Source organism: Pelodiscus sinensis, chromosome 2, assembly GCF_049634645.1.
Source record: "Pelodiscus sinensis isolate JC-2024 chromosome 2, ASM4963464v1, whole genome shotgun sequence".
NCBI lineage: Eukaryota > Metazoa > Chordata > Testudines > Trionychidae > Pelodiscus > Pelodiscus sinensis.
Window position 1 is genome coordinate 109010734 of NC_134712.1, and position 16450 is coordinate 109027183.

At 39.7% G+C, this 16450-nt stretch overlaps 1 protein-coding gene across 16 annotated transcripts in view; it reads right to left on the bottom strand.

Moving 5' to 3' along the window:
* PHACTR1 (phosphatase and actin regulator 1) overlaps positions 1–16450 on the bottom strand; it is a 458960-nt gene that overhangs the window by 182270 nt on the left and 260240 nt on the right. For all 16 annotated transcript variants that reach the window (XR_012901644.1, XM_014581425.3, XM_006138762.4 and 13 more), the window contains one exon: positions 7636–7800. Coding sequence is in view for 15 of the 16 variants with exons in the window: in XM_014581425.3 (XP_014436911.1) it covers positions 7636–7800 (165 nt within the window). In the remaining variant the exon portion in view is untranslated. The remainder of the gene's footprint in view (positions 1–7635; positions 7801–16450) is intronic.

The following is a 16450-nucleotide window of genomic DNA, read 5'->3' on the forward strand; positions in this document are numbered from 1 at the left end:
ATTAGTTTTAGATTGGGTCCTTTTAAAATCTGACTTATTCCTAAGCCTTAAGGTGAATTTGCTTCACATTCTCAAGCTATTTGAACTTGAAGTCACAAGGGGTTTTTCTTTTAATTGAGATTCTCACCTAGTCACTCGATTCCATAAACTGAAGCTTTACGGAAAAATACCAAATATTGCGACACTCATGATAAACTGCCAGAGTTAGTGAAACACAAATTTAGCCCCACAATACCCCAATCGTCATCCACGGACTTCAGTGGGCGCAGGATTGGGACTCAGATCAGCAGCACAGCTCAGGAGACAACCAGTACGCTTGTGTTTTCATTTTTTGCTCTGATCACTGCACCTCTGTTTACTTTCCAGATTGAGTCCTGGACTAACAAGGTACAACTCTCCCTGAATTTGGCCTTTAGAGCCCATCTCTAATTTCCAATTACAGCAGATATAGGATATGGTCATATTCTGCACCTCTCAGATTAAGATCCCTAACGAGAGACAACTTCCCACCTCTATGCCAGGCCACGGCTGATTCTTATTCATCTTTTGATTTTCTTTCCTTTTAGATCCTTCTTTACAAATTAATTCCCTTTCTGGCAATAATTTATTACACAATTCATCCATCCATCCACACAGGTTTGCAATCCTGCACTTAGCAGACCTACACTAAACCAATGGAGTTATTTCTTTGTCTGGGTTATTCATATTTACAGGTCACATTTTCAGTTGGATTCTAATTTACATTCACAATCTTTTATTCATTTGGCACTTTCACTGTTATTCAAGAGAGACAAGTATCAAGCAGCCACGATAGGAATTAAAAGAACCTATGAGACTTGAGTCGCTGAATTATCTGCTCACAGTTGTATGACAAGTAGCAGAAGTAAAATATGGGTCAGACATGTAGCAGGTCACTGATACAATAGTACTCAATCAATGTACTATCACTGCAGCCTGAGGGATTCCTGCTTCATTTATCCTACTGTTGGAAATGTTTATTGAGAGTAGGATCCCCAAAAGAAATAGAAATTCAACATCAATATTTGAAAACATCTAACAGTTTTCCTTCATAGAAGTTAAGCTACTATTCCTCTCAAATGGTGCTGTAATATTTACATCCTTCATTGCTCCAGAATTTAGAGGCCACGTTCATCTCTTAGTGCAACATCAAGAAAGTCAATGGAATTACACTGAGAATGCATTGTTTCCTACAGCCAAAAAAGAGCCCAAACTCTGTAATACGAAGGATTAAAGTTTACCTGCATCCCGAGGGACAGATATTTGTTAGGAATAAACTCACAAAGCTGTGACTATTAGTAATTGCTCACTGCATGAGGTCACCAAAAGTAAAACTCTGCTGCTGATAAACATTGTCCTCATCCTTCAGATAAAGGGAAAATGTGGCCAAAGGCCAGGTTTCTAGCCCTGTGTCTGGCATTTGGGGAATACTCTAGACACCTGTGGTTTGGAATTATACTGTGTTCTTCTGTTCCTGTTACATAAAGATGCCCCTAAGACTCCACTTGACTTTAGAATGATCTTGTTATTTTCCTCCACCTCTATTCAAGGACAGAAAAAGGACTAAGTGCACATACGGAAACCAGTGGCTTACGAAGCATGGTCATTAGTTTCCACATGTCAGATGTGATCTACAATAAAAATAAAACTCTGAATTCTGTCAATAAACAATAACGTTGTAAAAGGGCTTGTCTTCAAGAACCAGTCTGTTTTGAGGGTGGTTGTCCATTCATGTATCACTGTGATAGCAGCTGATGCTATAGAACACACAGATCACACAAGAGGATCAGCTTTTTCAGACAGACAATCTTGTTCTCTCTTCCAAATTTGGAGATTTCAATGTTACTAATTTTGTTGGCAAAACATTTCTTGACATCTGACTAATGACACTCCCTAGCCCCCATAAAAAGAAGAGGATTAAGATATTAATAGTGCATTTCACAGCAAGTCTTTTTCAAGTCTCGAAACATGTATTGTAAATCCTTTCTCTAATAGATTAATTGTATTACATTATTTTTTGCAGGAATACATTAATGCAGTTATACTGCAGCATTACTCTTTGGAGTGGCTTCACCATATAATCTTCACAGCAGCTGCAAGTGTAATTAGCATAAAAACCAAATGGCCTCATTAAACATTCCTTTCTTGTAAGACGGGACACATTTAAGGGCCCTTTTCACAAATGTCCCATTAAAGCAATGTGTAGTGCTTGCAAGGGGGTTAGAACAGTCTCAAAAAGCCTTTTGACTACAGCTAGGAAAAGCCTGTTTCTGAAAGCCAGGAAATATATTATGCAGCAGATTTCAAGAAGGCACAAAGATGGGGCTATAGAGTGGAATAAACATCCATCTTATTCAGAAATTCCCCTTTAGCAATTCATTGATAAAAATAGACCAATGCTACAATCGTCCTCAGTGTGAAAGTCATAGCTGCATCTTCTGTACATGATTTAGTACTTATGATTTTTAGTCCATTTAAAATGCCAAATTTAAAAATGATGCATAAAACAGAACTCTAGAAACACAGAAATGAGAGATGGAAAAAATCCCAGAAAACCATCTTGTACCCATCTTTGCCAAGCAGAAAAATGTATTGCAGTACATTTTGGATGCTAGTCTGTTTGCTTAGTTGACAATTATCATTGATTTTAAAGTCTCCTTTGTACCAGGGGGTCCAACAGGAGTAAACAGGTGAGAGATGCACAGTCTGTCCCTGTTCATTCACATAAAAACAATGGGTAACATTTTCAAGAGTAGGATTCTAAAAAAACCCCACAGTATGGTCTAATTTTCAAAAGGTGCGGAGTTTTTGCGACTGCTAGTTCCATCAGGTGAAATCGTGTGAATGCTCAACATCTATGAAAATCAGTTCTGTCACCAAGCACGCAAAGGCGGAGACATCCAACATTAAAGGCCACTTTTGAAAATTTGGCTCCTTTCATCCAATGCCTTTGCTTTCTATAGTCTTGGAAAGAATGGAAAAGATCTTGGGTTTCTCTATCCACATTTCAGTTCTGCACGAGTGACTAACATGCCATACTGTTCTGACTGCAGAATCAGGGCTGGTATTAGCTACCTATCACCCATCTTCACATATGTTAGCAGAATGTTTTGTACAGATTTTTAAAACAATTTAAATCAAGGTGAAAACAGGCTCCTTGAACACTGCAGTGCAGACTTTTTTCATCACATACATTCAGCCTACACTGCAGAAGAAACGTCAGTAAAGTAACTTCTGAAATGCCAATTAAGAATTACATTTAATTTGATTAGATTTAGACAAAAATAATTAGATGAGAGAGTGCAGAGTAAGAAACTCATAATATAACTATTGTTTTAATGCCAAGGGATACTGATTTGGAACCACAGGGAGGGAGGGAAGGAAGGAAAACAATATTATAATTAAAATATAAGCCTAAGTGTCACATGTGTTTGAGGTACATGGAGAAATTATGAAGAGACATGTTGTCCTGTTAGAGGAAATTTCAGGGAAAAAATGGAATCATATAGTTGATTAAAACTAGGACTTATCTTTATTAATATGGTGATCTTAGTGAAAAATATTGTCAAAACCGAATCTGCAAATGTAAAGAAAGAACTTTAGGAATAAGCAACAACTTCCTCACAGATACCTTGAACGGTATAGCCATTCCCAAAGACTAAATTTATCATTTTAAAAAAAATGGCACTGTGGGGTGAGGATCTGTAAGAATTGTGCTAACACTGTCTAGTTACTAATTAAAGTCTTGAAGATACAGAGATGTAGAGTTAAAAGATTGGCCAGCTGCAGAGGGCTCTGGTTAGAAATAACCAACTGTTGGGACAAAATTAGTTTGATGTAGCTTACAAACAATGATCCCTCTCACTGTGCTGACTTTATTAGTTTCCTAATTTATTGTTATTATTATCCAATTAAAGCCTCTACATTTAAATTAATTACATATTGTTAAATTAAATGCATACTTAGCCAACTGGATTTTGGGAGACATAACTGAAAGAATCAAACTGACTTGAATCATATTTTATAGAGCACATTTTTTTCTGGTCTCGAAAACTAAATGCCAAGGTCCAGCAAATGGAAAAAATAGCAGGTGATCATTTAATTAAAGACTGTATCATAATCCATCTACACAAAGGGGCCAAATTAAGACAGAAAAAGTATAATTCAGCAGAGGAACTTTGTTAGTGTGGAGAAGACACATTGTTGGTTTCTTTTTCCACTAGTAGAGATCTGATTCTGTCATGGAGGTCACAGATTCCATGCCTTCTTCAGCTTCCGCCAGCTGTAGCAGTGGAGCTGAAGAACCTGTCAAACTCAGCTCAGGACTGGCAGCAGGACTGGTGTAGGAGCAGTGTTGGGGATGGGTCATCCACCTGGGGGCTGGAGCAGGAGCAGGAGCAGTAACTCCTGAAGGCTGACAGTCAGTCCAAGGGACTGGATCAGAGGCTTGTGGCCATCTCCAGCAGGGCTTGGACACTTAATCCTCCCATAGTATATTTTAAGTAAAAGTCACAGGCTTCCATAAACTTCTATTTATTATCCTGTGACAAAATACCTGTGACAAAAATCTTAACCTTAGCCATCAGGTAGATTGCTCCTTATAAGTTAAAAGAAACAGACCCATCAAATATTACAATCTTGCCTTTTAGAATGTTATTATGCTCCTCTCCCAGCTATGACTGCCCACTGCATCCAACTGACTACTGCCAAAGGCCTTCAGCCCCTCATGGTAATTAAGTTTATAATGCTTTCGGGAGAAGATGAAGCTTTAAATAAATTGTTTAAATTATTTTATTTTTTAAACTTTTATTTCTGCTGTAGTCAAAGTGTGGCCAAGTCTAATTTCATTTGATAAGTTTCTAATATGTCTCTGCTATAAATATTTATGCTCCAGTCTGGTAACAGATCTGTCTAGGAAATTCTTGTAGATGTTTCTACTATAAAGAGTTTTATCCCAGCTGTTGAAAAATGCTTGCTCTGGGAAGAATTATACTCTTATCTACAACTTGCTGTGTGTTGTTTTGAAAACCCCGTTGGTGCTGTTCTTTGAAAAACTTGAGATACACACTGTTGGCATAGCCAGCATGGATTGAGGGTGGTGGGCCCTTACATCAGGTGGGTGGGTAATGAGAAGGGAGTAGGACCCATCTTCATTATTTCTCACTCCCCCAATGTTTGTGTCATGTGCAAATTTGTATGTCATCTGAACCCCTGATCTGGATGCAGAGTTTGGATCAAAAGAACCTTTTTGGAACAATATGATATTTACATGTTCAATAATGAATACATTTAAAATGTGCTCTTTGACATGCAGTTTAAACTATAGGAAGTGTAATAATGCCCTTGGATCCATCACCTACAAGGAAAGAACCCTAGACGTCTAGGTAAAAAGACAGAAGCCTCTACTGAGTCTACTGCTTGAACAAAAAGGACTAGGTCTATTAGCATAGAGGCAGTAGCAGATTCAGAAACCATTGTATTCAAATTCATAAACCACTGAGACAGCCATACTTTTATAGCATTGATCACAAAAACAAACAAACCTCAATGGAAGCTAGGACTGAGGAAAGGAGATTAAATAATTTCGTCCATTACAATCAATCACCAACTTGAACCCTGAAAACATTTGCATCTATTGCTGTACCTAGAAAAGGCATAGCAAAGGTATCTTTCTGTTTGTTTTTTATAATTAGTGATTTTGTGAAATTTCCCCTAGGAGATTAATGCTCCCCCCCTTTTAAAATCCCATTTATCAATGTACCAGAAATTAATAACTTATAATAGGAAGTTGCTCACTGGCTCCTGTTATGCTATTACACGTGTTTGTCTTTTGATTTACTATACAAATTAAAGGGATCACCCTAGTGAGATTCAAGTTATCAGTTTTTCTTAGCATCAATAGAGATTTTATTTGTGATGGCTTTCCTTTATTCTACAGAAAAAGAGAGGGAAATATATAATTTTTTACAGTGTTTGTATTCTCGGTGTGGTTACAAAAATGCTTTAGTAATTGGGTTTCAAAGCAGCAATGCGAAATAGTGCTACAGAGAACTACTGTGATGACTGATAGAACATGAAGTACAGGCTACTTGTTTTGTGAAATCATGTCACTTTGACAACTATCAAGACAAAAAAAAATCAAAAGATATAGTCATTCAGAGCAATACAACCACTTATTCCAATTCATTTGTCTCTGTCAGACCCAGCAGAATTTGTAAAACCATGTAGTTGAAGAGTGGTTTTATCCTGCTAACCCTTACCTCATATTCATGTGAAAATTCCTACTTAATTAAAAGCTGCCTGTTGGTTAGTTAGGACCACTCACACAAGGGCCTGCAGGATCAGGCACAGTTAGTCCTGTCTACACTACCATCTTTCATCATGTTGTAGATAGGGATGTGCAAAGTTAACTGGTTAGCCAGTTCCAGTTAACCATTAGCTAGTGGGGTCTGGAGCAACTCCCTCCTTGCTGTGGGCAGGGGGCCGAGGCATCCCACAGGCAGGGGTTCCTCTGGATGACCAGAGCAGACCCTGTGTGTGACATACCCAGGTCTACCGCGGACATGGCTGGGCTGGAGCAGCCCCTGCCTGTGGTGGGGGGGCTGCTGCAGCCCCAGCCCCTTTATTTGGTTAACCATTAATGTTTAACCAGTTAAATGAGATTTTACCCCACCTAGTTGTAGACGGGTCAGAAGCCAAGCTGCAAGGTCCACACTGATCTGGTTCTATCTTCATAAAGAGGTATGAGGTGAAAATTCTCATTTTGCCACAGCAATCCCAAATTCAAGACTTGCACAGAACCATACCCATTAACATTTTCTCTCTCATTGTAAGGGCAGTGTGGATTCACAGATACACAACGCAGAAGGGTCTGAGTTCACATCCAATCTACACTTTCCCAAAGTTAATTAACGTTTGGATCTGGGGTACTGGCTTAGCCCTATCATGGACACAAAAACACGCTTTTGTGATTTTAATACCCTTCTTTAAAGAATGTCCAACACAAGAAACCTGAAAACAGCATGGAAAAAGGAGAGCCTTACTTCTCTTAAAAGAAGGGACACTGGTCATTCCAGTCCCACACAATGAAGAAATTATATCAGTTATATAAAAGTAAATAATCAACTGCTTTTTCCTGCTTATTTTAATTCTTCATTATCTGTAAAAACAATGAGTCCAGTGGCACCTTAGCATTTACGTTATTTGTAAACACTTTTATAACATCTGAAAGTAACTTCATTCTCCAATGGTTTTCTCTCTTGATTTTACCAGTTACATTGACTTCCCTCCCACTATGTTTCTCATTGAAAAGAAGCCAGCATGACTTCATTTGGTTTACTTTCTCCTGAGCTTTGCTAATATCAGAAGTTCCATACACAGCTCTGGCATATTTTTTACTTCAAAACTGTTCCCTTATTTTTTAATGTATCACACAAAAATATTTTTTTAAAAAAGACCAGCAACAAAGTGATACATATGGAGGACATTTCCTACAAAGTTATAATATTTTTAAATTGATCACATTTTATGCCTACATTACTTATTAATAATTCTGTACTGTTTTCAGTCCATTTGAACAAACAATTTAAAAATAGTCAGCCAATCCACATTTATTACCTGCAGAAGTGTGTTTGAACTTTTCACTCTTCTTCTTCCTCCATTTCCATGGCTTGAAAATCCTTCCTATATTGGCAAACTTACTTCTTCTCCTGATTGGAGGAGTGTGGGTTCCTGGTACTAGAGAGTCTGAACGCATTGAAGCCAGTCTTTCCACTTCGTCAGCTTTTTTTCCCCAAGAGGAAGAGAAGAAAAAGAAAGAGGAAATGTTAACAACATTGTGTAGAATCACACAGATGGAAAGTATTTTCATGGTTATGGATAGCAAACAATGTGATAAAGGTTTTTTTTTTCTTTAACCCTTTAAAAATGGAATCTATGTCCTGTTACAAAGATCAGTATTAATAATATAAACAGATTCATCTGAGGCCATTTCTTCACTAAGCGGAAGATCAATGCTGCCGTGATCAATTTTCTGGAGTTCCATTCAGCAGGTCTGATAAAGACCTGCTCAACTGAACTCAGGGGCTACGTCTACACTGGCCCCTCTTCCGGAAGGGGCATGTAAATTTCAGCAGTCGTCGTAGGGAAATCCGCGGGGGATTTAAATATCCCCCGCGGCATTTAAATAAAAATGTCCGCCGCTTTTTTCCGGCTTTTAAAAAAGCCGGAAAAGAGCGTCTAGACTGGCCCCGATCCTCTGGAAAAAGTGCCCTTTTCCGGAGGCTCTTATTCTTATTCTCACTTTTTCCGGAGGATCGGGGCCAGTCTAGACGCTCTTTTCCGGCTTTTTTAAAAGCCGGAAAAAAGCGGCGGACATTTTTATTTAAATGCCGCGGGGGATATTTAAATCCCCCGCGGATTTCCCTACGACGACTGCTGAAATTTACATGCCCCTTCCGGAAGAGGGGCCAGTGTAGACGTAGCCAGGGAGTGTCCCTGTCAGTAGCAGATACTCCTGCTCCTGTGAGGAGTAAGGAAAGCTGATGGAAATGTTTGCTTCCTTTGGCTTCTTGCTGTGGGGATGGCAGGGAAACTCAAATCAAGATATGTTGACTTCAGCTACATAATTAACATAGCTGGAGTTGCGAATGTTAATTTGACCTTCTTCTTTAGTGTAGAGCTAGCCTTAGTAGATGGTTCGGTGTTGGGTAGGCTGGCAGCCAGCCAGTGCTGGTGAAGGAGCTCGAGAGAGATTTTTCTGCAGGAAGACTACAAAAGCATTGGGTTGTAGGGGTGTTTCCATTTACAGTTTTGATGTTGATCAGGGACAGAAAGAAAGGTAGGAGCAAAGGAACAACATATTGCTGGTTTTAATGGAAACATCGCAGCTCTTTACCATAATTTACATGAAAGCTTATTTGACAAATAGTCAGGACTAAAAATCCCACAGGGGCCATTGCCACCTCAGTTACCATTTCATTTTTCTCCCCTCCCAGGCCATTCTTTCAACAAAAGCTTTCTGTACACCCTATAAATAGTAAAGCCATGGCAGGCCGTTAGTGCAATAGTGTGGCCATAGCAGGAGCACTGGGAGAGCACTTTCCTAGCACACTAAGTAAACCACCTCCACAAGGTGAGTAGCTAACTGTGCTGGGAACACAGTTTATACTGGCTCTTTATAGCTCTTCAACATGCTGTGCTTGGGGAGTGATTTTTCACACCCAAGCCAAAAAGTTGCAGTGCAGTAAAGTGCCTGTGTAAAAAACACTGGAAATATGATAGAGTTCAAATTTAACAGTTGGCATCACAGGGAATTACAAGTATGTTCTGAAACTTCTTTCCTATAACACAGAAGGTTTGGAGTGATTTTCCTATCTTGGTCACAATTTGCATTAAGTTTGTTGCATTAAGGTATTTCTAATGAACATTTTCCAAAGTTGAATTTTTGCAACAAGTAATCTCTATGTTGGTCAAAACTTAAGTATCCAGATATTTAAATTGCACCCAGAAAACACGGGATACGAAAGAGTCAACGGTGTGTGCAGTATTATACTATTTTTGTGCAAGACTATTAATTGTATTTGCAAATTTTTTGGGACATTTTTCATGCACAGTTATTTTTAATCATCACCCTATTTTTATAAGCAAAATTTTATGCCAGTATTTTTTAAAATGATTTGTGATAAAATTATCAGTATTTCACTAAAATTAGAGATTGATGTGAACCACACAGATCAGCTCTAAACCTCTCCAAAGTTCAAAGGCATTTGACTCAGGTTCCTTTTTAAATAAAATAAACCTAGCAGAATAAGCTACAAACAGAATGTGCTTTCCAAATATAAAAGGTGATGTGAATGTTTCCCACTCTCCTACCATTTTGCTCCTATGCATCCCACTATGTTCCCCCCCAAGTTTTAGAGTGCCTTAGTAGGAGAGCAGAGCTTGGTCTTGTCCTCCATTTATGCTCTATAAAATGCAGCCAAAAGATGCAGATTTAGGTCTCCCCGCCTAACAATTTTCATGTGTAGTTTTAAAAAGACAGAACGAGTAGAATTATTCAATACCAAACTAAGAGCCAAGCCAGATTCTCCAGTCTGGCTGACCGCTGTTTAGCACAGGATGAATGGAGGAGAAGATGGCTTTACAATTCCTTTAGTTCCCATAATTTCTGGGATCTGCAGCCAAGTATCAATGTCTCTTAACTACAGTCTAGAGCAGCTCAGTTCAATTTGTCTTTACCCCTCCAGGGAGCCAACAGCTTCTGCAGGTCTCAGGCAAGATGAGGGAGGGACCAGCTCCGCACATCCAGAAGGGGCAAGTCCCCAGGCAGAAGGGGCAGGGTGGGGACAGCCAGCCCTTCACGTCACCCAGAATGCACTGTGGCATTGCCAGGCCCTGGGAAAACTGCCTTTTCCCCTCCTCCATATCCTCCAGTTCAGTTCTTGTCCCCTTCTTCATACAAGTAAGGCTGTTTTCTCTGCCATGCTGCTGGGGTATCGGTGAGGAATGGGGACAGGAAGCCATTGAGAAGACAGAAGAGAAAGGCTCCCTGTCCATTCCTATGTATAGTGCCAACACAATCCTCTGAATCTGGGAGCAGCAATTATAGAGAAAGACCTTCCCATCCCCTGCACCTTGGGCTTGGACCACACTCATTCACAGTCCAGTCAACATGGAGAAGCTGCGAGGGGATGGAGCACGTTCAGTGCTGACAGAATCTGTAGATTTTTAGCTGTCAAATTCTAATAATACTCTAACAATTCAAATATTCTATCAGTATTGAAATGGTTGAGTGGTTCTTGATTAAACTTTTCAAAGGATGGAATATTGGGGTGGGGGAGATGGGCGTGGAGGGAAGAAAGAGGGAAGATTTCATCTGAGGCAAACAGCCATCATGGAAAATGTCAGTTCAAATGGTTAATACTGGCAAAGTTATAAGCAAAATAAGAAATCCTGTAATGAATGCATAGAGCAACCTTAAGTATAGGTGGTACTAACTATATATACAGATATGCTTATATACACAGACTGCCCACCAACAGGGGTCATTTTGAAGGACATGGTAGATGGTGAGCTGTTTTTCTTTTTGAAAGATTCAGAAAGAGTTTCCTTTTAGCTAGAAGACAGCTTGTTTTTCTACCCTGATTAAATGAATCTCTTTTGGGGAGGAGGAGAGAACACAGGCATTTGACTTACAGGAAACAATAGCTCACAAACTTCAACTCGCTTTCAAACTCTCCCAAAATAGTTTGAAAGTTTCAGAAAACTTCAAACTCCTTGACATTTTCTAATCTCCAGCACTCAGTCTGCATTTCTACATTTTTTTCTTTTTCCACTGAAGCACACAAGTTTAATCCATTTATTGTGGAAAAAAAAAGAGTAAGTGATTCCTTTAAAAAGAATCTCATATAGTGTAAAATGCAGCACATCTGTTAAAATATGTTCCTCATTACACCACTGAGCTATAACAACAAAAAGCCAAAGTGGGAAAAAAATTGAATTAGGAGAGTGTTTCACTGCACTTTGCTGAGGAAGCAGAAAAACAGAAAAGTGCAGGCTGGAGGAGCAAAGTAATCTTCTTTAGGGGAGGTAGGGATGCCTGTGAGAACATTTGCTTTGCCACAAAAGCAGAAAAAGAAAGATAGCCTGGTTAAAGCATTTCAGTCTCTTGTAGCTCTTCACATGATGGCACACAAGAATGACTGCTGAGAAATGGACAATGTGATGTGGGGGGTCAAATACAAAGACTGGGGATTGCTGAATCAAGGCTAGAAATTGCATGATTGTGCAGAGAAAAATCAGTAAGAGGAAGTAACCAGAAAACTCCTTATACCCTTTGACTTCTCTGGAAGTTGCTCTGCTTTGAAGAACAAAATGGTTTTCACTCTGCATTCAGGAAATCATGAGTCAAAGGCACCCCCTTTTTTTTAAGTGCTTAGGGCTAAGCTACATCTAACCAACCATGGCCTGAATGACTCAATGTTTTTCACTGCTGTGGCTTTTATGAGCTTCTACTAACAAGGTGGGCAGGTCTCTTGACACCACTGTGCCACCTGACTGGAAATTGTGCAGAGTATAAAAGCATTCTACTGAACCAACTGGAAGTGATGCAGTGAGGCTTCCTAATCAGCTTGATGTCACAATGAAACACAAAGCTGTGTGATAAACAGAATTGCAAGTGAACTATGCAACATTGTGCCCCCAATATTTTATGTAAATATGTTTTTGAATATAAATAAGCATAACTCAAATATGCTTTATGCAAAAAAGGGCAAGTAACCTTTCATTCAAGATGTTATAATCCCCTATATATGTCTATTCTAATTGTGTGTACATATCTTTTTGTATGTGAGGTTATAAATATAAAGTGCAAATCTGTTTATTAATCTAGATCTTCTAGTGAAAGCCATTAATGGTGCTTAAGGAACTTAATGGCCTGCTGCTCAAGAAAAGGATCTGTGAATAGTCTTGTTTTAACTGTAAGCCTAAGCTGTGGTTGGTCCCACAAAGACATATAACCATAACACCTGATGCTGGAATCCATCTTGTATTTGGTATTTTTCCACAGAAGTGGGGGGTAGTAGACAAAGAGTTCCTGCCATGGGAAAATTCCAATTAAGGAACGGGAAGCAAAACAATAATTGTTTTCAGCTGGCTATACAAACTGCTACATTCCCTGAGAGGGTACATGAAAGCAACCCTGGAAACAAAACAACTCTTATGTTCTTTCTGACTTGAGTTCAACAGATCTAGCTTGAAAAGACTTCACCTGAAATGGAAACTAGAGTGAGAAACTATTATTTATAACTTCTCTGAGGGCATGTCTATACTTATGAGAAGATCAATGCTCAGGAGGTTGATCTTCTAGAATTTGATTTAATGGATCTAGTATAGATCCCTAAGTTGAACTCTCAGGGCTGCCCCCACCAATGTCTGGTACTCCTTCTGCAAGGAGTAAGGGAAGCCAATGGGAGCACATTATTTTATTAGCTTAGTAACTTATTTTTATTTTAGCTTAGTAAACTTATTTTGATCTGTCATAATTTGCAATCACTCAGATCCTACTTTTTACACATAATAAAAGCACTTTTGTTATCAAATCCTGCACAACTCTCACCGTTAAAGGAAGCAAATTTTATGAGCCTTCTCAACGTGTACAACTTTTATACAGAGGAAGATGAATATATTTGGGGGTTTTGGTCCCACAGTGGCCATACTTCTGGGTGCTGTCAATTCCCTGCAACTTAGCCCTCCCAGAGCTGACCTGTTCTCAGTGTTTCTCTGATACACTGCTGGGGAGCTGTTACCCCCACTCTGTGCCTTTGTTGTGGGGTGTTCTGGCTCAGCAGGACAGACTGGCAGGGTGCCCCAGAAGGCAGGCAGGCAGGCTTAGGGGGTATGATCAGCCCATCAGGTGACCGTCTCGATGACCTAATCCATCAGAAACTGAAACTAAATCCCTCCAACCCACCTTCTCTCACTCTCCTATGCTCCCCAATGAGCCACAATTACTGCTACAAATCACTCTTGATTACTAAAATTGCACAGAATTGCAGTACTTCCTCTTCATAAGGCTACTCTAATTAGGTATCACTAAGGCTAGGGCTAGTCTGGCTTGAATTGGTATTGACAGATCTTTTCTTTTCATGATACACACTCTTTGTAAGTTACAGAATGGTCTTTCCTCCCCCTTAAGAACACTTTCTCTTTCAGGGCCATACTCAGGCAAATCTCTCACTGAAGTCAATGGGAAGTTATGCAAGTAAAGCATTGGGTCCCTACAGAGTTAGCAATGGTCACTGATGGTGTCAAAACCATTTCCATATTTTGACTTGCTTTCATTGAATTTCAGTTTCTTGTCTCATGCAGAACTGTGTTCCAGGAGTCCTGCTGTGCATCCCATCAGCCAGGAACTCTTCTCCTGCATCCTTTCCAAACACACACAGGCCTGAACGAATGCAAGTAACAGAATGTCTCTTTTTTTTTTTTTTTTTTTAAAAAAGCATACTACACGGTTCATGAAATACATTTGCAAATGCACCATTAACTCACACATCACAATCATGGTAGAGCAGTGGTTCTCAAAACTGTGGGTCGGGACCCCAAAGTGGGCATTGACCCCATTTCAATGGGGTTCTTAGGGCTGGTGAGGCAGAAGCCAAAGACCCACCAACCAGGGCCAGGGCCAAAGCCAAAAGTCTCCAGCCCTGGGTGGCAGGACCCTGCCTGAGTCTGAAGCCCTTACACTTTGGCTTCCCTGCCCATATGAAGCAGAAGAGCTCAGCACGTTGGGATTTGCCCCCTGCTTCCACTGGTGTTGTGCAGTAATCTTAGTTGTGAAGAACTAAGGTCTGTGGTGCAATGAAGTTTGAGAACCCCTGCTGCAGAGCAACGACTGTTTTAGCACAGATACACCACAGTCCTCCCAAGAGCATAAAAGTAAAGATAAGGGAGTAAAAGTCATACTTCACTCCCATTTTCCTTCACCTCTTTTGCTTCCGTTAGCCATATTCCGTCTGCCTTTCGAAGGTCTAATGATTGACTGGCTGTGGGCTTTGACATACACTAATGGCAGCAGGATTTGTAGGTGGTTTTCAAACTCTTCCTGTTCCCAAAGGCGGTGCTTTTGAGACAGTAAACAAACCCAGGCTTGCAAACTCGTTATCTTTGGGAGAGAAAAGTGGGTCAGTGCTTACCAGTTTGCTACACTGACACTGCTAAAATGCTGTGTATTTGGGGGAGGCAGGGGAGGTGGGTGTGTCTTTCATCACAGTATTACCATGTCATCCTTGAACTGGCACAATAAATCCAGATGTTGTTTATAATCATCACTATCATCATCATGATAAATATTCTGCACACAGAAGGGCTGTTACCTTGTTTTCCCAAGAATGCAAAGTGCACAAGATTGTTGTGAATGGGACACCAAGTGAACCGAAGTACGTATGAGCTTGACAAATGGGCTCTTCCTGAACAAAGGGACAGACACTGCACCGTTTCAAGATGAGTTGCAACTAGGGCAGGATGACCCATTTCACACCCATCTTTCTCCTCCTCCCCGTCGCTAAGGCCTTGCAAGCAAAATGACAAAACTAAACAGAACAGTGTTTCACAGGTGTCTAGTTATAGGGCAGTGTTGCTAACTCAGGATTTTATCACAAATCTAGCAAAACTTGCTGTTCTTCATAAAACACCAGACGAAGGGACTAGGTGAGAATCTCAGGTTCTATTAAAGAGTTTCTAGAGACAAATTTGAAGACATGACTATAATGCACCTCCAAGGACTCAAAAACTAATCAAAAGCACCACTAATGTATCGAAGGACAGAACAGGTTGTGCTGGTGGGGGAGTGGCACTATATGTGAAAGAAAATGTAGGATCAAATGAAGTAAAAATCTGAAATGAGCCAAAATGTTCCATAGAATCTCTATGGATAGTAGTTCCATGCTCCAATAATAAGAATACAGCAGAAGGGATATATTATCGACCACCTGATCAGAAAAGTGATAGTGACTATGAAATATTAAGGGAGATTAGAGAATCTGTCAAAATAAACTCAATAATAATGGGGGATTTCAACTATCCCCATATTGACTGGGTATACATCACTTCAGGATGGGATGCAGAGATAAAATTTCTTCATACCTTAAATGATTGCTTCTTGGAGCACCTGACTCTGGAACCCACAAGGGGAGAGGCTATTCTTGATTTAATCCTAAGTGGCATGCAGGAATTGGTCTAAGAGATAAATATAACTGGACCGCTTAGAAATAGTACCCATAATGTAATAAAAATTAACATTCCTGTGGTGGGAAAAACACCTTAGCAGCCCAACACTGTGGCACTGAATTTCAGAAAGGGGAACTACACCAAAATGAGGAAGTTAGTAAAATAGAAATTAAAAGGTACAGTGACAAAAGTAAAATCTCTGCAAGCTGCATGGAAACTTTTCAAAGACACCATAAGAGGCCCTACTTAAATGTACACCCCAAATTAAAAAACACAGTAAGTAAAAGAAGCAGTGACAGATAAAAAGACATCTTTTAAAAAGGGAAAGTCAAATCCTAGTGAGAAAAACAGAAAGGAGCATAAACTTTGTCAAATAAAGTGTAAAAATATAATAAGAAAAGCCAAAAAGGAGTTTGAAGAGCAGCTAGCCAAAAATTCAAAAAGTAATAGCAAAATGTTTTTAAGCACATCAGAAGCAAGAAGCCTGCTAAATAACCAGTGGAGCCCTTGGACGATCGAGATGCTAAAGGAGCACTCAAAGATGATAAAGTCATTGTGGAGAAGCTAAATGAATTCTTTGCTTCAGTCTTCATAGCTGAGGATATTGGCAAGATTCCAAAACCTGAGCCGTTCTTTTAAGGTAAGGAATTGTCCCAGATGGATGTGTCATTACAGAAGCAAATTGATAAACTTAACAGTAACA